This window comes from Indicator indicator, unplaced genomic scaffold (assembly GCF_027791375.1).
Source record: "Indicator indicator isolate 239-I01 unplaced genomic scaffold, UM_Iind_1.1 iindUn_scaffold_119, whole genome shotgun sequence".
Classification (NCBI taxonomy): Eukaryota; Metazoa; Chordata; class Aves; order Piciformes; family Indicatoridae; genus Indicator; species Indicator indicator.
This window is the reverse complement of record NW_026539227.1, coordinates 20,367-43,615: the sequence shown is the minus strand read 5'-3', so window position 1 is coordinate 43,615 and position 23,249 is coordinate 20,367. Positions and strand designations below refer to the sequence as shown.

Genomic DNA, 23,249 nt, shown 5'->3' with positions numbered 1-23,249 from the left:
GGGTTTGCACGAGATGACCTTGGAGGGTCCCTTCCAATATGATGCATCCTGTGATTCTCTCCTCAAAATTCCACTTTCCCAGCTCTGAGCCACCTGGAGGACTTTTTTTTGGGAGGTGGGAGAGTGGATCCTGAACTTTTCCCTGCTGGGGCTCAGGGCAGGAATTCAAAGGGGACCGTGGGGCTGTGCTCCCCACAGGGCTTCCCTGGTGTCTGTGGGGTCCTCACGCTGGTGGTGGCCGTGGCTGCTGCCCTGGCAGGTCACAGGGAGTTCATGCTGCCAGGCCCGGGTGTCGATGGCCCCCGGGGGCACCTGCCTGGTGCTGGATTTTGGCCAGAGAAAGGCCACCAGCAGGTCACGGCTGTCACTGTCCCACGTGTCCCCACGGCTGCAGTGAGAGGCAGGACCTGCAGCAAAGAGTTAATCAGCAGCTCCCCGGGGACATGTCTGCTACGGGGCCACCACCACGGCTGGTCACCACCCTGATGTCCCCCAGAGCCACGCAGGGACTTGGGGGAGGACAGAGCCGGGGGGGGACACACACATTTGCAGTCCCTTCGTCCCTCTGCTCCCTCTCCAGCAGCTCACAGCATCGCCCTGCGTCCCACCCTGGTGGCAACTGGGGACAAGGGGGTGCCAGGGCACAGAGGGATTTGGGGAGGGGGGGGTGTTGGGTGTTTGTTTTTCACGAGATCTCCCCCTCACACCCCCTCCCCTCCCCTCTTTGGATGCTCGATCCGGGTGACCCCGAGTTTAACCCCACTTACGGCGCCGGCAGACGCTGCCCCCGACACAGATGGGTTGTGACAGCCGAGAAGTGCCCCCCGGGCTGGCACTGGCGAGGCGCTGGCCTTGGTAGAGGTGTGGGGAGGGGGAAGACACAGGCACAAAGCTCATGTCAAGGCGCGTTGGCTCCGTCACCTCCCCGCAGCGAGGCGGCGGGTCCCAGGCTGGCGCCGAGCCGGCAGCCCCTGGGTGCCCAGGGGGGTGCCCGGTGGCACTTGTCTCTCTGCAGCATCTGTGACGGCGCTGGGCACATGGCAGCCAGGGCTGTGTGTGTGTGTCCCCAACCCTCCCCCAGCTGTCATTTGAGGCCGTGGACCCCCTGATGGTTGGGAATGGGTAAGCAGGGGGGGCGGGGGGGCGAGGAAGGTGGCACAGATGGATGCCAAAGAATTGATGCCATCGTGGGGATGAGGAAGGACACTGAGGTGACTTGGCCAAGAGGGGACTTGTCACATCCTGGGGGTGAAGGGCAGGAGGTATTCAGGGACTGCAGAAGCCACGACTGTGTCCCCCCCCCCTCCCCAGCTCCAAGCTCTGGCGTGAGGTACATGTGAACACCTAAAGCTTCTGTCACCCCAGGAAGAGCCTCTGCCAAAGGGCAGGCAGCTGCCAGCACGTGGGTGGCACTGGGACCAGCAACGAGAGCTGGAGCTGGCAGGGGAACCACAAACAGCTGCTTCCTGCAGGGCAGGAGAGCCAGGGTGATGCAGGCACCCCGGGGCAATGGGGGCACCTCAGGGTGATGTAGAGACTGAGCACCCCAGGATGATGTGGGGCACTCCAAAGTGATGTAGAGACTGAGCACCCCAGGATGTTGCAGGGGCAAAGCACCCCAGGGTGATGTGGGCACTGCAAAGTGAGGTAGGGACCGGGCACCCCAGGGTGATGTGGGAACTGGGCACCCTGCAGTGATGTGGGCATCCAAGGTTGATGCAAGGATGGGGCACCCCATGGTGATGCAGGGACCAAGCACCCCAGGGTGATGTGGGCACCCTGGAGCGTTGCTGGCACAAGGTACCCAGCAGCCAGGGGTGATGCAGGGACCAGGCACCCATCTGGATGTGCAGGTACCCAGGGTCATGTGAGCACCCGAGGGTGATGTGGGCACCTCGGGGTGATGTGGGCACCCTTGTGCAGGTGCCAAGCTGAGAAGCTGAAGCGCAGCAGCCCCAGGTCCTTAGCAGAAGCCACGAGTTGAGAGCTGAGCCTGTGGGTAGCAGCTGGGATAAACCCAGGGGAGGTTTATCCCTAAAGGGGGGTTGGCAAAGCCCCCTGATAGCAGCCTGGGGACCCTTTGCCAGGGTGGGCATCCCCTTCACTTCTTCTAAATGCCCCCCGGCGATGCCCGCCCGTGACACAGCAGCTCTGGGGCTTTGTGGTTCAACCCCAGGGCTCCAGGTTTGAGTCACCACCACCGGATCCACGGCACGGAGGGGACCTTTCTGCGCCCACGGCTGGAAAGAAACCTTCAGCCCCGGCGCCGGCGCTTCCCCCCAGCAGCGTTTCCTATAAACCCCGAGCTGCTGGAGAGCTCCTCTGGAGCCATCCTGGCGCCACAGGGATCCTTCCGTCCTGGCTGGAGATGATGGCTTTGGGTCATGAGGTTGGAAGGGACCCTCCAAGGGCGTCTCGTCCAACCGCCCCTGCAGACAGCAGGGGCACCTCCAGCTCGGGCAGGCTGCTCAGGGCTCCATCAAGTTTGAGCTTGAGGGTCCCCAGGGATGAGGGCTTCCACACCCCTGGGCAACCTGTCCCAGGTTTCCACCATCCTCATAGTGAAGAACTTCCTCCTGATGTCCAAAGGACTTCCTCCTGATGTCCAAATGACTTCCTCCTGATGCCCAAGGACCTTCCTCCTGATGTCCAAAGAGCTTCTTACTGATGCCCAACCTAAATTTGCTCTGCTTTCAAACCATTGTCCCCTGTCCTTCACCACCAGCCCTTGGGAACTGTCCCCCCCTCCCTCCAGCCTTCCTGTAGCTCCCCTTCAGATGTTGAAATGCAGCTCTAAGGTCTCCTTGCAGCCTTCTCTTCTCCAGGCTGAACAGCCCTAACTCTCTCATCCTGTCCTTGTAGGAGAGGTGCTCCAGCCCTCTGCTCATCAAATGATGATCTCCATCAAGGTACTTTTGGGCAGGCAAAGTTGGGATGAGTGAGGAACAGCCAGAGCAGGACATCAGCACAACCCTTCCTGGACATCAGAGAAAGCACAAGCAGACAGGGCCACCAGGGTGCTGTGGTACTCTGCTTGGAGCTGACCCAAATCACCCCAAAATCATCCCTGGAAGTGTTGAAGACCAGGATGGACCTAGACCACGGCAGGGGGAGGGGAGAGGGGTTGGAACTGGATGATTCTGAAAGTCCCTTCTAACCCAAACCATTTGATGATCCCTGGTCCCCTTCTTCATGCCACAGCACCCAGCTGCAGGAGCCACGGAGCAAGAATTGTTTCATTTTTCCCCTAAATGATAGAAACGGTGAGAAAAGGAGAAAGAAAAAAAGAAGAAAGAAACAATAACCCAACACAACCCCAACCCCCAGCAACCCTGAAAGCTGGAAAGAGAAACTTTCGAGAGGCCCAAAATAAGTGGGGGGTTTCTGCCGGGGAAAGAGAAAATGAAGCAAGAAAGCTGCTGCAGAGAGGAAACAGCCAGCTGGGACCTGCCGGGAGGGGTCAGCGACGTCAAGGGACATCAAGGGACATCAAGGGACATCAAGGGACATCAAGGGACAATGGCACGGGGCCAGGCGTGCGGTGGGTGAGGAGCTTCTCACCCCCCGTGTGGCCCTAGGGGACAAGGTCCCACGCAGATGCTGGCACATCCCTGGTGCCACTGTCCTTGGGGCAAGCTGAAGGAGGCAGACCTCAGCCCCCTGCCAGCCTGGGAAGTCCCTCCCCCCGCCCCCAGCCCACCCCTCTCATGGCTGAGGTGGGACTGACCCTTGTCACTGCAGCCAAGCCAGGCCAGGCCGGGGACTCGTTCAGCCCCGCAGGGCACTGGACCCCCACCAAGAGCCCCCAAGCGCCATCGTGAGTCCTGCCACCCCATAAAGGGCAGCAGGACCCTCACAGCAGACCCCCCCATGCAAGGCCACCACCCTGTGCCAGTCCCCAGGGAGGGGTGCAATGCCTGTGGCAGTGGCAGGGATGTTGTCCCCTGCCCCAAGCAGTGAGGACAGCAGAGCCACATCCACCCCCCCCCACCAGCTCCGCAGCACCCCTGGGGCAGGGCAGCTCCAGCTGTGGATTTAGTGACCGGGAGGGAGGGTGCGGGGGGGTAGGGGAAATGCCACACGTGGGTGGCACCCTGAGCCCGGCAAAGGTGGTCGAGAGCACCCAGCTGAGCCCCGGGTGGGTGCCCGGGCAAAAGCCCTGCAGCCGTGGGAGGTGGGGGGGTGAGATGAGGGCGAGACCAAAGCCACAACCCAGCGCTGTGGTTTGCAGCACCCTGGGGAGGCAGCAGCACCCGAGATGGAGGGGGGGGGGAATGTATGGGGAGGGGAGGGTGCCAGAGGAAATGGGGCCACACACCCCCTCCCCGGGCAGCCCTGCGCTTGGCCTGCACCCCTGGGCACGGCAGCTGCACTGTGGTGGGTGAGGGAAACTGAGGCACGGAGCTGCTGGGAGGCATTGGTGGGGACCTGCTTGTAGGGGGATGTCTCAGGGTTTCCTCATGCAGAGTGGGGGTGAAGGCAGTGAGGGGGTTCAGTGCCCACATCCTGGCTCAGCCCCATGACCATAGGCATGGCACAGCCAGCAGGCACCAAGCCTCATGCCCACCACGAGTCACCACCAGCATTGGTGGCCCCCCCACCCAGTACCACGTCCAGGCCAGCCCCCTGGCAGCAGCCTGGGAGGTGAACACCCCAAATCCAAGGGGGCTGGGACCCCCAGACTCACTCACTAGGGATGGGGACACATCTCCCACGGGTGACACAGTGTCCCCAAGCCACCTGGCTCCTCCAGCATGGGAACCCAGAAAGGGGTTAGTGTTTGGTTGGGGTTTTTTTGGGGGGGAGGGAAGGAGGGGGGTGGGGCAGAGGGGGTGGGCTGGGGGTCCCCGTGTCCCCCGGGGGGAGCCCAGCAGGTCCCTGAGTCAGCAGCAGCCGCCCCCGGAGGAAAGCGGTGCTGAGCTGGCAGGGGATGAGTAACTGGCACCCGTTTGACATTTATCACGTGATTTCACAAAAAGAGCGAGCAGCTGGGGGGGGGGAGAGTGGGTGGCAGGAGAGGGTGGGGGCCAGGCACCCCCCGTCTGCCGCCAACCCCCCGCGCCACCCCCACCCCACTATACTTCCAGTCCAGACTGGTGGAGAATGAGCCAAGGCTGCGTCGATGCCACCCGGGGTGAGGGGCAGGCCTCAGCCCCACCCCGGATTGCTCCCCCTCTCCTCAATTTGCTCTTTTGGGGACCCTTAATCACAGCCCAGTTTGCCCCCAGTACAACCTCGCCCCCTCCCCAATTTGCTCTTTTGGGGACCCTTAATCACAGCCCAGTTTGCTCCCAGTGCAGCCTTCCCCCCTCCCCAATTTGCTCTTTTGGGGACCCTTAATCACAGCCCAGTTTGCTCCCAGTGCAGCCTCCCCCCCTCCCCAATTTGCTCTTTTGGGGACCCTTAATCACGGCCCAGTTTGCTCCCAGTCCAACCTCCCCCCCTTCCCAGTTTGCTCCCAGTCCAACCTCCACTCCTCCCCAATTTGTTCTTCTGGGGACCCCTCCTCACAGCATCACATCCCCACGGGGGTCACCATTGGTGTTGCTCCACCCCAGCTCAGCCCCACTCACACCCTGGGGCTGCTGGTGCCCACTCAGGGGGTCAGATCCTGCTCAGCCCTGGGCAGGGGTAGCTTCTCCTTTGCTGTCCCCCCCCTCCCCCGGCAGAAGCAGAGATGGAGGGGGGGTGATAAGAGCCTCTGCCTCCTCGCCCTGCAGCCTCTATCTCCTTCACACCATCTCCCTGTGCCACGGTGGCTGCCAACTGGCTCCACGCCCTGCTCAGGGCTGTGCTTGGGACCGAGCCCCCCCACCGCCTCCTGCAGCCTTTCCCACCACTCCCTGCCCCCTTTCTATTCCCCCACCCCAGGCAGAGAGGTCAGGGAATGGTCACAACTCACCACATGGATGCTCCCAGCCAGAGCTGGGATGCCTGGAATCCCAGACCCGGGGTTCCTCAAGAGCAGCCAAAATGTGCCACCCCCTGCTGAGAAGGGAGCCAGGGGTGCAGCTCCATGGGCACCCCAAACCCTGCCACCCTCTATGCCACCCTGCTGAGAAGGGAGCCAGAGGTGCAGCTCCATGGGCACCCCAAACCCTGCCACCCTCTATGCCACCCTGCTGAGAAAGGAGCCAGGAGTGCAGCTCCATGGGCACCCCAAACCCTGCCACCCTCTATGCCACCCTGCTGAGAAAGGAGCCAGGAGTGCAGCTCCATGGGCACCCCAAACCCTGCCACACTCTATGCCACCCTGCTGAGAAGGGAGCCAGGGGTGCAGCTCCATGGGCACCCCAAACCCTGCCACCCTCTATGCCACCCTGCTGAGAAGGGAACCAGAGGTGCAGCTCCATGGGCACCACAAACCCTGCCACCCTCTATGCCACCCTGCTGAGAAGGGAGCCAGAGGTGCAGCTCCATGGGCACCCCAAACCCTGCCACCCTCTATGCCACCCTGCTGAGAAAGGAGCCAGAGTGCAGCTCCATGGGCACCCCAAACCCTGCCACCCTCTATGCCACCCTGCTGAGAAGGGAGCCAGGGGTGCAGCTCCATGGGCACCCCAAACCCTGCCACCCTCTATGCCACCCTGCTGAGAAGGGAGCCAGAGGTGCAGCTCCATGGGCACCCCAAACCCTGCCACCCTCTATGCCACCCTGCTGAGAAAGGAGCCAGGAGTGCAGCTCCATGGGCACCCCAAACCCTGCCACCCTCTATGCCACCCTGCTGAGAAGGGAGCCAGGGGTGCAGCTCCATGGGCACCCCAAACCCTGCCACCCTCTATGCCACCCTGCTGAGAAGGGAGCCAGAGGTGCAGCTCCATGGGCACCACAAACCCTGCCACCTCCTGTGCCACCCTGCTGAAGCCTGGTGGCATGAATTGGCTCTGCCAGGGCTTCATGTGCCACCACCAAGCTTGTCCCCTGCCCTGTCCCCAATCCTGGGGGGGGGGGGTCACTCCCAGTCTGCCCCCTCCCTCCCTCCAAAGGAACCCAAAGAGAGGAGACATCTCTACCCCCCCCCCCCCCCCCCATGGCATTTTGGGCACTGGAAGGGTTTTATTGGGGTCCTGGTGCAGTGGGGGGGGGGCTGCACCCAGCAGAGCCCCCCGGGGGTGCATGGGGGGGTGCACGCCGTGGCACGGGGCGGGGGGGGCATGCAGCGCTGAGCAGCTCGGTTTGGGGGGGGGGAGACAGTGTTGTGGACCCCCCCTCTGTCCCGGCAGCTTTGAGGTAGATTGAACGTGGGGGGGGGGATGGGGTGGAGGGGAAACAGGGGGCACAGGGTGGGGGGCACAGGGTGGGGGGCACAGGGTGAGCAGCCACCTGCAGCCCCAGGCTAAAGCAGGGGGGACCCGTGGCGGGGGGGGGGGCTGGGGTTCGGGGGGGGGGGGGGGCTGCACTGTCCCTACAGCACTGGGGGGCCCAGGGAGAGCCCCCAGGCTGCAGAGCTCAGTGCAGTGGTTTGGGATTGTTTTTTTTTTGGGGGGGGTGGGTGTCCATGCTGCACCTGGGGGTTCATTTCTCAGCAGCATCGTTGTGAGGAGAGGGGAAAATGGGGCTGGGGGAGGGGGGAGGCTTGAGCTGCTGGGACAAGGTGAGGGGACTGGGAACAAGCAGCTGCCCCCCCCCCCCATCTCCTCAGCCCCCCCCTCCCCCCCCCAAACCCAACTGTGTCCCAGGGAGCTGGGGAAGGAGCAGCTCCCTCTCTTCTCCTGCTTCCTGGGGGTGAGATCCAGGACCTGGCCCCTCGACTCCTCCCTGAGATCAAGCAGCAGCACCCAAGGGTGCAGGTGACACCCAAGGGTGCAGATGGGTCCCCTCCAGCTGCCACCCAGGATCTCCTTATCCTGGGATTCCCCCCCCCCCCCCCATTCAAGCATCCAAACCTGGCATGGATGGCAGGGATGGAGCAGGAGCTGAGGAAGCCACTTATGGAGGGGGGATCTGGGGGGGGAGGGGGCTCCAGCTGGGGAGGGGAGGGGGGTTGAGGGCTGAGTCTTTCTGTAGCTACTGAAGACTCGGAGGTATTTCGGGAGCCCTTCTTGCTCCTCCTGTGTTTTTCATGCAGCATCCAAAGGTGGGGGAGGAGGTGGTGGAGGTGGTGGTGGGGAAGGCTCAGATCTTGCTGTTCTCCAGGTGGGAGTCGATGTGCTTGACCAGGGCATCATCTGGGTAGCCAATGGGGAAGGCCAACTGGCACAGCGGGCAGCTCCGCACCTCTGAGTCCACCGTCTCCAGCAGCAGCTGTGGGGGGCACAGGTTGGCACTGAGCTCACCATCCCTGGGGGCCCAGCTGGGTCACATCCTCTCTCATCTCCTCCCTCCCCACAGCTGGGGGATGACCACCAGAATGGTGGAGTTGTTTGGGTTGGAAGAGACCTTTGGGATCATAGAGTCCAAGCCTTAAGGGCACCACCAAACCGTGGCCTTCAGAATGCCAGAATCATGGAGTGCCAGCATGGAGGAGGTTAGAAAGGATCTCTGGAGATCATCCAGGCCATGCCCTCTGCTCCAGCAGGGCACCCACAGCAGCTTGCCCAGCAGCACAGTGCCCAGGGGGGGTTGGAAGCTCTCCACAACCTCTCTGGGCAGCCTGCTGCAGGCCTCCAGCACCCTCACACCAAACAACTTTCTCCTCCTGTCTAGATGGAACCTCCTGGGCTCCACTTTGTGCCCCTTGCCCCTTGCCCCTCGTCCTGTCACTTAAAATCATCCAGTCCAACCCTTAACCCAGCCCTGCCAGGGCACCACCAAACCATGGCCCTCAGCATCACATCTCCAGGGCTTTGAAACCCCTCCAGGGCTGGGGACTGCACCACTACCCTGGACAACCCTTTTGGGGAAGAAATTGTCCCTCATGTCCAACATAAACCTCCCCTGGAGCAACTTGAGGCCATTTCCTCTTACCCTATCACTTGTTGCAAGCAAGAGAAAACCAACCCCCTCCTGTCCCCAGGCTCCTTCCAGGGAGCAGTAGAGAGCCAGAAGCTCTCCCCTCAGCCTCCTCTTCTCCAGGCTGAACACCCTCCAGTTCCTCGGCTGCTCCTCCGAAGTTTTTCTAGGCTTGTTTTTCCTTCTTCCCTGCTCCCAACCCCTACCAACCCCCGCCTCCAGGGGGCCCGTCAGGATGTCCAACTTACGTTGATGGAGGGCCAGGACTGGGCATGCTCTGCCCGGGCATAGGCAGCAGCCGTCCGGTGCGCGGCGTCGGCGTCGGGGCTGGGGAAGCCGGCACAGAAGGAAGCACAACGAATAGCTCCAGCTTCGGGGCTGGGGGGGCTGGGGAGAGCCCACTCCTCTTCGTCGGATGATTGCTTCTCGAAGCGCAGATGCTCCTCAAAGGGCTCACGGGAGCTGAGGGGGGACCCCGCGCCCCCCAGATACACCTCCCCGTAGGGTCGGTGCTTGGGGAGGGTGGAGGCTTCGGGCTGGAGCCAGAGGGAGCGGTTCTGCTGGTACAGGGCCACGTTGGTCACCTCCGAGTAGCTGCGGCGGCCCTGGAAGCCAGCTTTGATGTGGCGACTGGAGGGCTTGGCGTAGCCCAGCTCCATCCGCTCGGCCGGCAACCGGTGCGGCGACGCCGAAGCCGGAGATGGGCAAGGAGGCGGTGGTGGCACCGGGGAGCGACGCTGCTGGGCAGGGGATTGGTTGGAGGAAGGTGGCACCGGGGAGCGGCGCTGCTGGGCAGGGGACTGGCAGGGGCCGGGGGCTGGCGAGCGGCGCTGCTGGGCAGGGGATTGACTGGGGGGTCCTGGCGAGCGGCGCTGGAGGGCTGGGGATTGGCATTGGGGTGCTGGTGAACGCCCCGGAGGAGCCGGGGAGGGGCACTGCGGGCCGGGCGAGCGGCGCTGCTGGGCTGGGGAATGGCACTGGGAGAGCGGAGAGTGGCACTGGGAGAGTGGAGAGTGGCACTGGGACAGGGGAGAGTGGCACTGGGACAACGGAGAGTGGCACTGGGACAACGGAGAGTGGCGTTGGCCTGCAGAGCAAAACAGGGGGGTGGGAAGCAGAGAAAAAAAGGCTCCTGTCAGGTGGGGAGCACAGGAAAGATCCCTTGGTACCCATCTGCATCCTGGGGGGATGCTCCCAGGGGATGGATGGATGGTCCCAGGGGATGGATGGGTGGTCCCCAAGATAGATTCTCCCAGGGGATGGATGCTCCCTAGCATGGACACTCCTTAGGGGATGGATGTTCCAAGGGATGGATGCTTCCCAGGATGGATGGTCCCCAGGATGGATGCTCCCAGGGGATGGATGTTCCATGGGATGGATGCTTCCAGGGCTGGGTGCTCCCCAGGATGGATGATCCTTGGGATGGCTGCCTGCAGGGATGAACACTCCCAAGGGATGGATTTTCCCCTGGATGGATGCTCCCGTGGGGATGGATGCTCCTCAAGATGGACCCATGCAGGAGCTCAGCACCACTTGGAGGATGCTGGCAGCCAACTCCATTTCCCCATTCTTTGCACCCCAACCCCATCCAGCCATGGGGTGCAGCCCCCTGGGCCCCCCTTACCCCCATTGAGGCTCTTCTCCTGCAGCAGGGCACGGAGGATCTGACTCTGCAGGGAGCTGAGGTTCCTCAGCCTGCAGAGCTCCTCTGTCAGCTCCGTGTAGGCCAGTGCCAGGTTCACCCTGGGACAGGGACAAAGTGTCACCAAGGCTGGGGCGGGGGGGGGGGAGGGAATGAGGGGTGTCCCCTCTGCCATGGGGTGCAGCCCAAACTACCCCAAACCCAAGTTTTTAACTCAAAAGGGCAAAATTGTGGTCATGCATCACCCAACATTGCACCCACAGCCACCCTGTGCACTGGGAGCAGTGGGCAGCTGGGGTGGGGACACACACGTGGTGGGTGACACGAGTGTGTGGGTGTCCCCTCCCCCTCCCCCCCAGCTCTTGGAGGCCTTGCCAAAGTCATCAATTCTGCCCCAACTTGGGTGTCGCTTTTTGGCAGCTCCCTCTCCGTGGTGATGTGAAGGGAGAAGCTGCCTGCGAGGGGCCCGCGGGGCTGGGGGCTCAGCACGGAGCGGGGAGGAGATAACTGAGTCGTTGTGACACCCCCGGGGCTCGGGAGACGCCGCTCCTAACAGCAGCAGACAGGGCGGCCCCTGCCGGCCCGCATGGCAGCTCCTGGGGTCGGGGGGAAAGAGCCAGGGGAGGAGGAGAAGGAAGAGAAAAAGAAGAGGGGAAAGTAAAGGAAAAGAGGAAGAGATAAAATAAAAAGAGAAAGAAAAGGGAAGAGAAAAAGAAAAGTAAAAAAAGGGAAATGGGAAAGGAAAAGGAAAAGGAAAAGGAAAAGGAGAAAAATAAAAAAGAGAAAGAAGGGAAAAAGAGGAAAAAGGAAAAAGAAAAAAGGAAAAGAAAAAGAAAAAGAAAAAGAAAAAGAAAAAGGAAAAGGAAAAGGAAAAAGAAAAGGAAAAGGAAAAGGAAAAGAAGGAAAAAAGGAAAAGGAAAAGAGGAAAAAAGGAAAAGGAAAAGGAAAAGGAAAAGGAAAAGGAAAAGGAAAAGGAAAAGGAAAAGGAAAAGGAAAAGGAAAAGGAAAAGGAAAAGGAACAAGGAAAAGGAAAAGGAAAAGGAAAAGGAAAACGGACAAAGGAAACAGGACCCAGACACCGGCCCAGGCCCCCGAGCACCCGGCACGGCCCAGGCCCCGGGCAACACGCCCCCGCCCCCTGCACCCCGTCCCCCGCCCCCTCGCCCCGCCACCTCCCCCCCCCTCCCCCGTCCCCCCTCCCCCGTCCCCTCGCCCCCTCCCCCCCCCCTCCCCCTCCCCCTCCCTCCCCCTCCCCCTTCCCTCCCCCTCCCCTTTTCCCTGCCCCCTTCCCTGTCCCTCCCCTCCCTTCCCCCTTTCCCTTCCCCTCCCTTTCCCTGCCCTCCCTTTCCCTTCCCTCCTCCCCTCCCCCTCCCCCTTCCCCTCCCCTCCCCTCCCCTTTCCCCTCCCCCTCCCCCCCCCCTCCCCCCCCCCTCCCCCCTCCCCCTCCCCCTCCCCCTCCCCCTCCCCCCTCCCCCTCCCCCTCCCCCTCCCCCGCCCCCGCCCCCTCCCTCCCCCTCCCCCTCCCTCCCCCTTTCCCTCCCCTCCCCCCTTCCCTCCCCCTTCCCGCCCCTTTCCCTTCCCTGCTTCCCTTCCCTCCCTTTCCCTTGCCCCTTCCCTTTCCCTCCCCCCCCCTTCCCCTTCCCCTTCCCCTTCCCCTTCCCCTCCCCCTCCCCTCCCCCTCCCCGCCCCCCTCCCCCCCCCCGCCCCCCCCCCGCCCCCTCCCCTCCCCCTCCCCCCTCCCCCTCCCCCCTCCCCCTCCCCCTCCCCCTCCCCCTCCCCCTCACCCCTCCCCCGCCCCCCCCCCCTCCCCCTCCCCCTCCCCCCTCCCCCTCCCCCCCCCCCCTCCCCCCCCCCTCCCCCGTCCCCTCACCCCCACCTCCCCACGCTCTCCTACCCCGCCCCCCCTGCCTCCCCCCCACCCCTATAACCCCCCCCTTCCCCCCACCCCGTCCCCTCCCCCTCTTCCCCTTTCCCCGCCCCCCTGCTCCCCTTCCACACCCCCTTCCTCCCTCCCCTTTCCCCTCCCCCTTCCTTCTCCCCCATCCCCCCCCCCCGTCTTCCTCTCCTGCTTCCAACCCTCTCCCTGTCCCCTCCCTTCCCCCTCCCCCTTTTCCTTTGCCTTCCCCTTTTCCTTGTCCGTGCCCGTTCAAATCCCCCCCATCCGATCCAACCTAGGGTTCACCTATTGGGCATGGTACCACACGGTCCCCCCCCACACCCACACACAGATGGCAGCGACTGGGCAGCAGCTCCAGGGATGCAGCTCCTGGGATGCCAGCTGGGATGTGCCCTCCCTGCCCTGAGCCCCGCGCTCTGATTTACTGCGGGGAGACAGGAAACAGCAAAATCCTCCAACACCTCGGGAAGGAGGAGGGGGCACCCCCCCTGGCACCCCAGCACCTTCCCAGCCCCGTGCCAGGCGAGGACCCAGTGTGTCACCTTTTATCTGTCCACAGCCTGGCACAGGCTGCCTCGTGCCCGGAGGAGCTGTGATGTGATGCCAACCTGATGCCAGCTCCAGTGTCACAATTCAATGGGGGGGGGGGAGGTGGGGGGGGAACATGGGGGTGTAGAAGTCCCTCTGCCACCTCCCAGCTGCCCCTGTGAGTGTGTGCAAGGAGCTGAGCTGGTGAGGAGAGAGGGGTAAGGACCTCACTGAAGAGGTTTGAGACCCTGCTGATGCCCGGGTTGGCACCAGGGAGGGGTTGGCAGCGATCTCCCCCAGGTCTCATTGATTCACAGAATGGTTTGGGTGGGAAGGGAGCTTCAAGATCCTCCAGTTCCAACCCCCTGCCATGGGCAGGGACAGCTCCCAGCAGCCCAGGTTGCTCCAGGCCTCATCCAGCCTGGCCTTGAACACCTCCATGCTTGGAATCTCCACGAGACTGGATTTGGGAAGGGGGCAGGTTGGGGGGGGTTGGCCCAAATTCCTAAATTCAGGGTGCTCAGGCCCAGTCTCAGCACCCTGGGGGGTGCCCTGATGGAGTCCCCAGAGCTCAGAGGTGCAGTGTGGGGAGGCCAGCAGGGGCTGGAGGCATCACCAGGTCAGCTTGGTTGGACCTTTAGGGTCCTTGAGTCCAACCTTGAACCCAGCACTGCCAAGGCACCACCAACCCGTGGCCCTCAGCACCACATCTCCAGGGCTCTGAAGCCCCTCCAGGGATGAGGATTCCACCCCTGCCCTGGGCAGCCTGCTGCCAACCCTCCCAGAGAAGAAATGAATCCTAAAGGAGGAGCTCCCAGCACCTCCATGGCTCCACACCCGGTCCCACCAGTGCAGGAAGGAACTCTCTGGTGGGGTTTGGTGCAGAGCTGGAGAAGGGGCAGCCCACGGGCACCCCTGAGCACCTCGGGCAAGGTCCTGGTGCTGCCTGGTGTCCCACAGGCTGGCACAGCTCAGTGCCATGCAGCAGACGTGAGCTGTCAGTGCCCTCTGCAGGCAGCAGCACCGAGCAGGCACCGAGCAGAGCAAGACGGTGCCAGACACCAGACTGTGGGCACCCCACAGCCCAGCTCCACTCCAGAACTCCTGGGGGGGCAGTGGGAGATTCCCGGGGTGCAGGATCTCACCTGCCTGCAGCACCTCGATGGGGACAGCCCCCGGGGGACAGTGTCCAAAGAGGGGAGGGGGGAAGGAGGGTGGGGGGTGTCCTATCACCCCAGGACACCCTGGATGTGAAGCTCAGCGGTGCCCCAGCTTCCACCCATCCCTGCCAGGGTAGGGACCCCTCCCACCACCATCAAACCCCCTCCCATCCCCCATGGCATCCCAGCCCTGGCCCCAGCCTGCCCCTGGCACTTACTGGTCGTCGCCCACCTTCTTCACCCAGGCCATGTCCCGCTCCGACTGCTCCTGGGGACAGCAGGCACCAGCTCAGCACCCAGACCCCAGCTCAGCACCCAGACCCCCACCCACCGGCCACGGGGAGGGGTGGGGGTGGTCCCGGGCAGCCAAGCCCTGCCCCACACCTGCTGCCGGGTGTCCTGCAGATGCTTCAGCTCCGCCTGCAGCCTCTCGCACTCGGCCTTGAGATGCTCCTCACGGTGCTGGGCACGTTGGGCCTCCTGCCGTGCTGCCTCCAGCTCAGCCTCCAGCCCCCGGCTCTGCCAGCCCCCAGCACGCTCCAGCACTGCGGGCACGGCGCAGCTCAGCACCCAGCCCCCAGCCTGGCAAGCTCCCGGGTTGGGGGGGGGGGGTGGTGGTTCCGTTCCAAGGGGCAGGGAAGGGAGCAGCTCACCGTGGGTCAGGCTGGGGTTGGGGTGCAGGGTGAGGAAAGGCACCTCCTGCCCTGGCAGAGGGGTGCCCAGCCCGGGGAAGGTGGCACCGTCGCGCTGCCGCAGCTGCTGCTCCAGGCTCCGGATGCGGCTCAGGTGAGTCTCCACCAGTGCCCTCTGCCAGGGGAGGGAGAGGGAGAGGGAGAGGTGAACCCCACCTGGCACCATAGCCCCTCCCTAGGGTTCATCCTGCCCCCTCCCAGCAGAACCAGCACTGGGGGTCCTCACAGAGCTGGCAGCCATCACGGGCAGGTGATGGGATCCATCCTGGCACAGCACGAGAAAGGGTGGCACGGGGGGCACCCCAGAGCTGGCAGAGCATTGAGCCAGGTGGCACAGGAGAAACTGGGGATGCCCAGCTGAGCCCAAACACACAGTGCCAGGACTCCATGGGGTGGGGGAGACACACATGCACCCTGCCAGAGCCAGGAGCATCCCTGCGTGAGGTGGTGAGGCACAAAGTGGTGCCACCTGCATCCCCCCGACCCCCAACGAGGCCATAACAGAGGGGGGGAAGCAGCCATGGATCCCTCAGCTCTCTGTCCCCACCACATCCCAGGGGTGGCACCTCACTGGGTGAAGACCCCCAGTCCCTCCCAGCAGCCCTCACCATCTCCCCCAGCTCGGTCTCCAGGTCAGCCTTCTCCACGCACAGCTTCTCATAGGCTTGGATCATCTCCTCCAGCTGCTCCTCGCGCTCTTTGCTCTTCTGCAGCTGTTGGGGAGGCACAGGGGGGAAGGGAGGGGAGACACACACACACACACACGTTGGTGGTCAGCTTGGAGAGACCCCTTGAGTGTGGTGTGTCCCCCACCCTGTGCCCAGCAGCTCCCTCTCACCTCATGCTGGAACTGGTTGAGCTGCTGCTGCAGCGATGCCTTCTCGCTCTTGAGCAGCGACGTCTCCTTGGCCCCGTAGAGGGAGAAGATGTGCTCCTCCCCGAACTCCCCGAGCAGGGGGTACTGCAGGCACGGGGCAGGGGCTCAGAGGGCACCCCCAGCCCCACCACGACCCCCTCTTCATCTCACAGAGAAGCTCACACAGAATTCACCAGGTTGGAAAAGCCCTTTGAGGTCATCGAGTCCCACCTACCACCCAGCACCACCTAACCAACCAAACCATGGCACCAAGTGCCTCAGCCAGGCTGCTTTTGAACACCTCCAGGGATGGAGACTCCACCACCTCCCCAGGCAGCTCATCCCAAGGGCCAACCTCTCTTCCTGGGAAGAATTTCTTCCTCACACCCAGCCCAAACCTCCCCTGGTGCAGCTATAGAGAGCAATGAGGTCTGCCCTGAGCCTCCTCCTCTCCAGGCTGAACACCCCCAGCTCCCTCAGCTGCTCCTCACAGGGTTTGTGCCCCAGACCCTTCCCCAGCCTTGTGCCCCAGACTCCTCCCTAGCCTTGTGCTCCAAACCCCTCCCCAGCCTTGTGCCCTAGACCCCTCCCCAGCCTTGTGTTCCAGACCCTTCCCCAGCCTTGTGCTCCAGACCCTTCCCCAGCCTTGTGCTCCAGACCCTTCCCCAGCCTTGTGCCCCAGACTCCTCCCTAGCCTTGTGCTCCAAACCCCTCCCCAGCCTTGTGCCTTAGACCCCTCCCCAGCCTTGTGCTCCAAACCCCTCCCCAGCCTTGTGCCCTAGACCCCTCCCCAGCCTTGTGCTCCAAACCCCTTCCCAGCCTTGTGCTCCAGACCCTTCCCCAGCCCTGTGCTCCAAACCCCTCCCCAGCCTTGTGCTCCAGACCCCTTCCCAGCCTTGTGCTCCAGACCCTTCCCCAGCCTTGTGCTCCAGACCCTTCCCCAGCCCTGTGCTCCAGACCCTTCCCCAGCCCTGTGCTCCAGACCCCTTCCCAGCCTTGTGCCCTAGACCCCTCCCCAGCCTTGTGCTCCAGACCCCTTCCCAGCCTTGTGCCCCAGACCCCTCCCCAGCCTTGTGCTCCAGACCCTTCCCCAGCCTTGCGCCCTAGACCCCTCCCCAGCCTTGTGCCCCAGACCCCTTCCCAGCCTTGTGCCCCAGACCCCTCCCCAGCCTTGTGCTCCAGACCCTTCCCCAGCCTTGCGCCCTAGACCCCTCCCCAGCCTTGTTGCCCTTCTCTGGACACCTCCCAGCCCCTCGAGATCTTGCCCCCCCGTGCCCCAGCCCCCTCACCTTGCCCTCGTACATCTTGAGCCTGCGCTTGAGGGTGGAGTTCTCCCTCTCCAGCCCCGCCAGGCGGTTCTTGATGTCGTCGTAGGCGGTGATGAGGGCGAAGTGGGAGGCGGAGCACATCTCCCCCGAGAGGTCTGTGTTGGGGCTGTCCAACCAGTCCTCATCTGGCCCCAGGGCCTCCTGAGTCAGGATGCTGATGTCGTCCTCGAACATGGAGTCCATGTCCTGCCTGCAGAGGGGGTGGATGGACAGACAGAGAGACAGACAGACAGCTGCTGGTGACCCCCATGGCAGGGATGGAGGTCTTGGTGGTGAGGGTGGGGAGGGGTTGCCCAGGGAGGTTGGAGATGTCCCCTCCCTGGAGGTGTTAAGGCCAGGCTGGATGAAGCAAGCTGGGAGGTGTCCCTGCCATGAGGTTGGAGCTGGAGGATGCTGAAGGTCCCTTCCAACCCAAACCATTCCATGGATCGATGAAATTCTTGCCCATGGTGGTGAGGCACTGGAACAGGGCACCCAGAGAAGCTGTGGAGGCTCCAAGCCTGGAAGTGTTCAAAGCCAGGCTGGATGGGACCTTGAGCAACCTTCAGGCTGGTGGGAAGTGTCCCTGCCCATGGCAAAGAGGTGATCTTGAAGGTCCCTTCCAACCCAACCCATCCCAGGAACCTGGCCAAGAGCAGCCCAAAGTCCTTGGAGCAGCTTGGGCTGTGGGGATGCTGGGTGCAGGATCTGCCCTGGGGTGGATCAGCAGGATCCTGGCCATGGATCAGCAGGATCCTGGCCATGGATCAGCCCCACCCCGAGCCCAGCCGGGTCCTGAGGACACAGCTGGGTCTGCAGGAGCTTGGTGTGTGCCACCACAAAGGCTGATGGAGGAAGGATGATCCCTGGAGCTGCCACCACCAGCACCAGCACCAGCACCAGCAGCAGCTCCAACCCTGCAGCGTTCACCAGAGGGCAGCAGGGGAGGGGACCCCAGCCAGGTCCTCACCTCTGCCACACCAAGGGTGCCACAGCGCCCACAGGAGGGGCCAGCAGCACCTTGAGGGGGGCAAGAGCAGGAGCCAGGGTGGCAGAGCACACCCCAGGCTGGGGGCAGAGGAGGGGGGGGTGGGGGGCAGGGTGACTTTCCCCACGTCCCCCCCGGGAGCAGGCACCAGGAATAGCAGCCCCGTGCCACACGCGAGCTGCTTCCCGGCCTCCCACGCAGCCTGCGCCGTGCCCTAGATACTGGCACTGCCACTCACCCCCCCACACACCCCGGGCACACCTGCCTGCTGCTCCCCAAACCTGCCCAGCCCACCCTGCTGCACCGCTCAGCACCAGCGCTGCAGGATCTGTCCCCTGAAGGGAGGTGGTGCAGGCTACCAAAAGCTGCTGGCACCAGGAGCTCTGCCAGGGGTCCTGGCACAGCCTTGGGTTGGGGAGGTGGCAGTGAGTGGGGTGCTGAGTGCTGGCATGGGCACATGGGTGAGGTGGTGCTGGCCCCCCCCTATCCTGGGTGCCCATGGGCAGGTGGGTGGTCTGGCACTTTCCCCTCACCCCGGGTGGGCACCCCATGGGCACCAGTGCTCTGGCACTGTACCCACATCCCAGCTGGAGGCACAGTGGGCATGCAGGTGCTCTGGCACCATCCCCCCCATCCTGGTTGGGGACCTCATGGGCACCAGCGCTCTGCCACAGTGCCCCCATCCCACCCGGGGACCCGGTGGGCACCAGGGTGGCATCTGGCCAGGCGCAGCCTCGCTGGCTCGGGCAGCCCTCCAGGAGCTGCCATGGCACAAATAATTCATGGCACAAAGGCAGGAGAGGGAGAGAGGGAGGAGATTGCTGCCAGGTGACGTGATGGGGACAGCCCCACCCTGAGCCTCGCCAGAGCCTGGGGCCAGCCCAGCCCTGCTGGCACCTCCAGCCCAGCCCTGCTGGCACCTCCAGCCCCACTCTGCCCCGGGGTGGGGGGTGGGGCTTGGCAAGGGCCCGTGGGCAATTTTGGGCACACATTTCACAGCCTCCATCAGGATCAGGAAGAGGAAATGTGGGCACACCACCCCCACCCCCCCAGCACTGCATCCCCTCCTCTGTCCCCAACCTTAAATGAGTGAGGGGCCTCAAATCAGGGCCCCCTGGGCACTGATGGAGGGGACACAGCTCTGCTTACACAGGGAGGGCATCATCACCATCATCATCATCATCACCATCATCATCATCATCATCCCCCTGGGGAAAGTGAGGCATCCCAGTAAGCCCAGCCCAGACTCCCCAAGCCCCTGGTGCCCCCTCAAAGCAACCCCAGGAGTGCTGGGAACCGTGGGTGCCAAGGCTCTTGGGGGCACCACGTGGGTTGGAGCCAAGCAGGGATGGGACATTCTGCTTCCTTGGCACACAGAACCTGGCAGCAGCTCTGCACCCAGAGTCCCCCAGCTTGGCTTTGTGCCTCAGTTTCCCCCTCTGTGCCAGGCTGTGCCACCTGCCTTGCGGCGGGCAGCAGCTCTGGGGGAGGTGATGCAGGCTGGGCATCATCACCACCACCATCACCATCACTTGGAGAAACTGAAGCACCCCAATAAGCCCAACCCTGACTCCCCAAGCCCCTGCTGCCCCCCCTCCAAACAAACCCCCAGGAGCCCTGGGAGCCATCGGTGCCCAAACCCCTCCCCAGGGCTCCTGGGGGAAGGTGGCACCGCACGGGTGCCAAGCAGGGATCGGGGGAAGCCTGCAGCTCTGTACCCGGAGTCCCCAGGCCTGACTCTGTGCTCTGTGCCTCAGTTTCCCTGGCTTGTGCCAGGCTGTGCCACCTGCCTTGTGGTGTGCCCCGGGCGCGGGGCGAAGCGGTGCAGGCTGGGCAGGGCTGCGGCGCGGGCAGAGGCGTCTCAGGCGTCGGCAGGGGGCGGCGGGGGGCAGGAGGAGCTGGGCAGAAGCACCACGAGAGGGGCAGAGGGAGACGGCAGCGCTGGCATCGGGTTCCGAAGGGGCAGGAGAGGAGCTCTCCAGGGCCGCCCTGCGCTGCCTCCGGGCCGCCAGCGCTCAGCCCTTGCTCCAGGCCTACGAAATGCCCTGGGGGGAAAAACAAAACCAAAGGAAATAAACCCAAAATGGGGCTGCAGCTTCCCCGGCAGCGGGACACTGCCTGAGGGGGGCTGGGGGACACACACACACGGGGGGGCGGGGGGGGAGGTTTGGCTGGCGGGTGGCAGCACCCGGTGGGGATGGGGATGGGAACAAGCTGTGCCAGGCAGCAGATGCCACCGGGATGCCAGCACCCAGCTGGCATCTGGGGAGAGGCACAGCCCAGTTTGGGGAGGAAGGGGAGGGGTCTGGGAGGATGCGTTTGGTGGGACTTAAGCTTCCCCCCTCCTCCTCCCCTCCCATCCCTCCCCCCCCAAAGCCAGGTACCCCCTGGCCCGAGCCTCGGGGAGCCGCAGCTGGGAGAAGCCCCCTCCCATCCCCCCCCCAAAGCCCCCTCCTCAGTGCTGAGAGCTTCTCGGCTGCCTTCCCTGCTGCTGGGAGGTCGGCAGGGTGCAGGGAGGGGGCTGATGCCATCACCGTCGGGGCAACCGGGCTGCCAACCGGGCTGCCAACCGCTCAACCGGAGTGCAAAAGGGGCGCAGGTCGACCGTACCCCCCGCGACTACCCCCGACCCAGGGAGCGGGGCCCGGGCAGGCGGCTGAGCCCGGGAGGGGGTGGCAGGTACCGGCGGTGGGGGCTCGGCCTGGCTCCGGTACCTCCAGTAAAACCTTCCCGAGCATCCCAGGGCCGGGCCGGTGTCGCACCGAGCCCGGGGGTCGCCGCGGCTGGGGTTGGGGTTGCGTTTGGAGACGCAGGAGGGGACCGGGGATGGAACCGGACATGGAACCGGACATGGAACCGGACATGGAACCGGGATTAGGGATGAAACGGGGGATGAAGATGAAACGGGATGAAGATGCTAAGCGGAGATGGAACCGGGGATGAAGATGGTACCGGGGATGGGGCTGGAACCGGGGCTGGAACCGGAGATGGACCTGTGGGTAGTGGGGGGAGATGGAACCGGGGATGAAGGAGACAGGCCCAGGGAGGGTGCGGGCAGTCCGGTTCCCACCCCCACCCCCCCCAGCCCCGGTCCAGGCCCCGCACTCACCGGTGATGCGGTGGCTGCGGCGGTACCCACCGAGCTGCGGCTCCTTCCCTGCACCGTTAGGTCCCGTTCCCGGTTCCGGTGTCAGTCGCGGTCCCGACCGCCCCCGCCGCAGCCCCGGCCCCGGCCCCGCCGTTTCTTCCGCTCCGGAGACACCGAGAAACCACGTGGGCACCGGGCAGCCGCCAACCCCTCCCCCCCGCCACACGCCGGTGCCGCCCCCGGTGCTGCCCCCCTCCCCCCCAAATAAAAACCATCACCCGGGGCACGGCAGGTCCCGGGCATGCTCCCGGGACGGCACCGGACGTCTCCCGCCCCCAGGCCGCCATTCCCCGGGATGGGAAGTGTCGGGGACGCACCGGACCCCAACCCCCTCCTCCAGCTAGGGGACCAAGAGCGGTGCTGATCCCGGGGGCCGGGGGGGGATTTGTCCCCTTCCGGAGAGCACCCGGGAGGTGAGGGCAGAGCCACAAGCGGTGGGGGCTGGGCTGGCTTCATCCCCCCCCCTCTCTCCCGTTCCCTCTCCCTTTATTCCCTGAATTGTTCTCCCGGAGCCGCTTCCATCATGGAATGACATTTTTTTCCCGGTGCTGCTGCTGCGCAGGGATATTAATAGCTGCTCTCCTTTCCCTGGCACTGCTGCTGCTGCTGGGGGCTCCACCGGTGAGCCCAGAGCCCCTAGGGACCGACCCCTGCCCCCTCCTGCAGTGGCAGGGGCATCGCTGCCAGCCTGGCACCCACACACCTCAGTGTGCTGCATGGCACCAGGGTCCTCACCAAGGCCTCATCCAGCCCCCCCTGGATGACCTGGGAAGCGGGGAGGAAGGAAGCAAAGACCTAAGGATTGTGACTGGGGAGAGAGTCACATCCTGCATCCCATCTGCATCCATCATACGACACTGGGCAGTGCTGGGTGCTTGGCTTGGTGCCCCCTCCTTGGAGACGCCAAAGGGAGCAAAGCCCTCAGCTGAGGAGCACCCATGGGACCCCCACCCCCACCCTAACCTCCCCCCCCACTTCCCAGCACTGCATCATCACTGGGATGGAGCCTGGGTGGTGACTCAGCCCATGGAGCATCATCACCAGAGCGGGGCTGGACCCCTGCCCACCCCAGGCTGGCATCAGTGGGTACCACTGCTGGGATGCTGGGATGCCAGGTGGTGCCCAGGGCTGGAGCAGAAGCTGGGCACTGTGCTGGGGAGTTTCTGAGCTGAGCTCAGGGATGTGAGGCCCAGAGGGCTTTGGGAGGTCGATGCCAGGTGGGCACCAGGCTGCTCTGTGGCTTTGGGAAGCAACGGGCAGCTGCTTCCACCTGAGTTCCTGCCAGGGCATGGGCACGTTGGCCCAAACAAAACCAGCTCTTAGGTGGCCACAGGGCTGGGGTGAGAGGAAGGAGAAGACCAACTGATGCCAGGGGAAGGATTGTGCCTCCTGCCTGCCCGTTGCCAGGGCTCTGCTGCAAACAGGGCCCCAGAAAAAACCCTGGGTGCCAGCTCCGGCTTTGTTCTGAGCTGGGAAACTGCTGCACTGCTCTTTGAAGTGCAAATGAAGGCTTTTGACATCAGGTCCGAAGTTAATGCTGACTCCAAGCAAACAGCCCCACGCGTGGGGCAGGGGCTGGCATGCAGCGGGCAGGGAGGGGGCACGACCCAGTGCCCCCCACGGAGCCCTCCTGAGAGGCTGCGTGCAGGGCACGGAAGTTGGTCGTGCGTTGAGGACAAGATCTGCAGCCACCCGTGGGAGCTGGTGCAGGGCCCAGCTGTGGAGAGGAGGAGGGAGGCAGAGGAAGGCTTTGGAAGCAGGAGGAGAGCACTCAAGTGAGGCAGATGCCAGGATTCAGGCTCCTCGTGGCACAACCAATGCACCACCCAGGACTGCAGCTCCAGGCAGAGCCAGATCCAGGCTGGTTATCCCATGGGATGCTCTGCTCCTCCTGATGCTGCAGCCCTGCTCCAGCAGCTGTCCTGAGGGGCACAGGGCACCCCCAGCCTGCTGCAGCAGGGATGTGAGGGGACCAGGAGGCATCCCCCACTCCAGGACCTTTCCTCCTTCTCCCAGCAGTTCCTGAGAAGTTTGAATCCCGGAGGAACCTCAGGGAAGGTTCCTTTGCTGCTGCCTTTGGGAACCAGCTTCATCCTGGGAAGATCCCCCCCAGTGGCAGAGGATCTCTCCTCCAGCACC

At 64.0% G+C, this 23,249-nt stretch overlaps 1 protein-coding gene across 1 annotated transcript; it reads right to left on the bottom strand.

Annotated features, from left to right (window-relative positions):
- Window positions 1–8,115: 8,115 nt before the first annotated feature.
- On the bottom strand, window positions 8,116–17,178 carry TBKBP1 (TBK1 binding protein 1). Its single transcript, XM_054398804.1, has 10 exons — window positions 16,957–17,178; window positions 15,650–15,772; window positions 15,420–15,524; window positions 14,773–14,926; window positions 14,492–14,709; window positions 14,338–14,387; window positions 10,517–10,635; window positions 9,953–9,979; window positions 9,141–9,856; window positions 8,116–8,244 (listed from the first exon to the last, which is right to left on the bottom strand). Exons 1-10 carry the CDS (start codon window positions 17,176–17,178, stop codon window positions 8,116–8,118), a joined length of 1,863 nt encoding a protein of 620 aa, XP_054254779.1.
- Window positions 17,179–23,249: the final 6,071 nt, after the last annotated feature.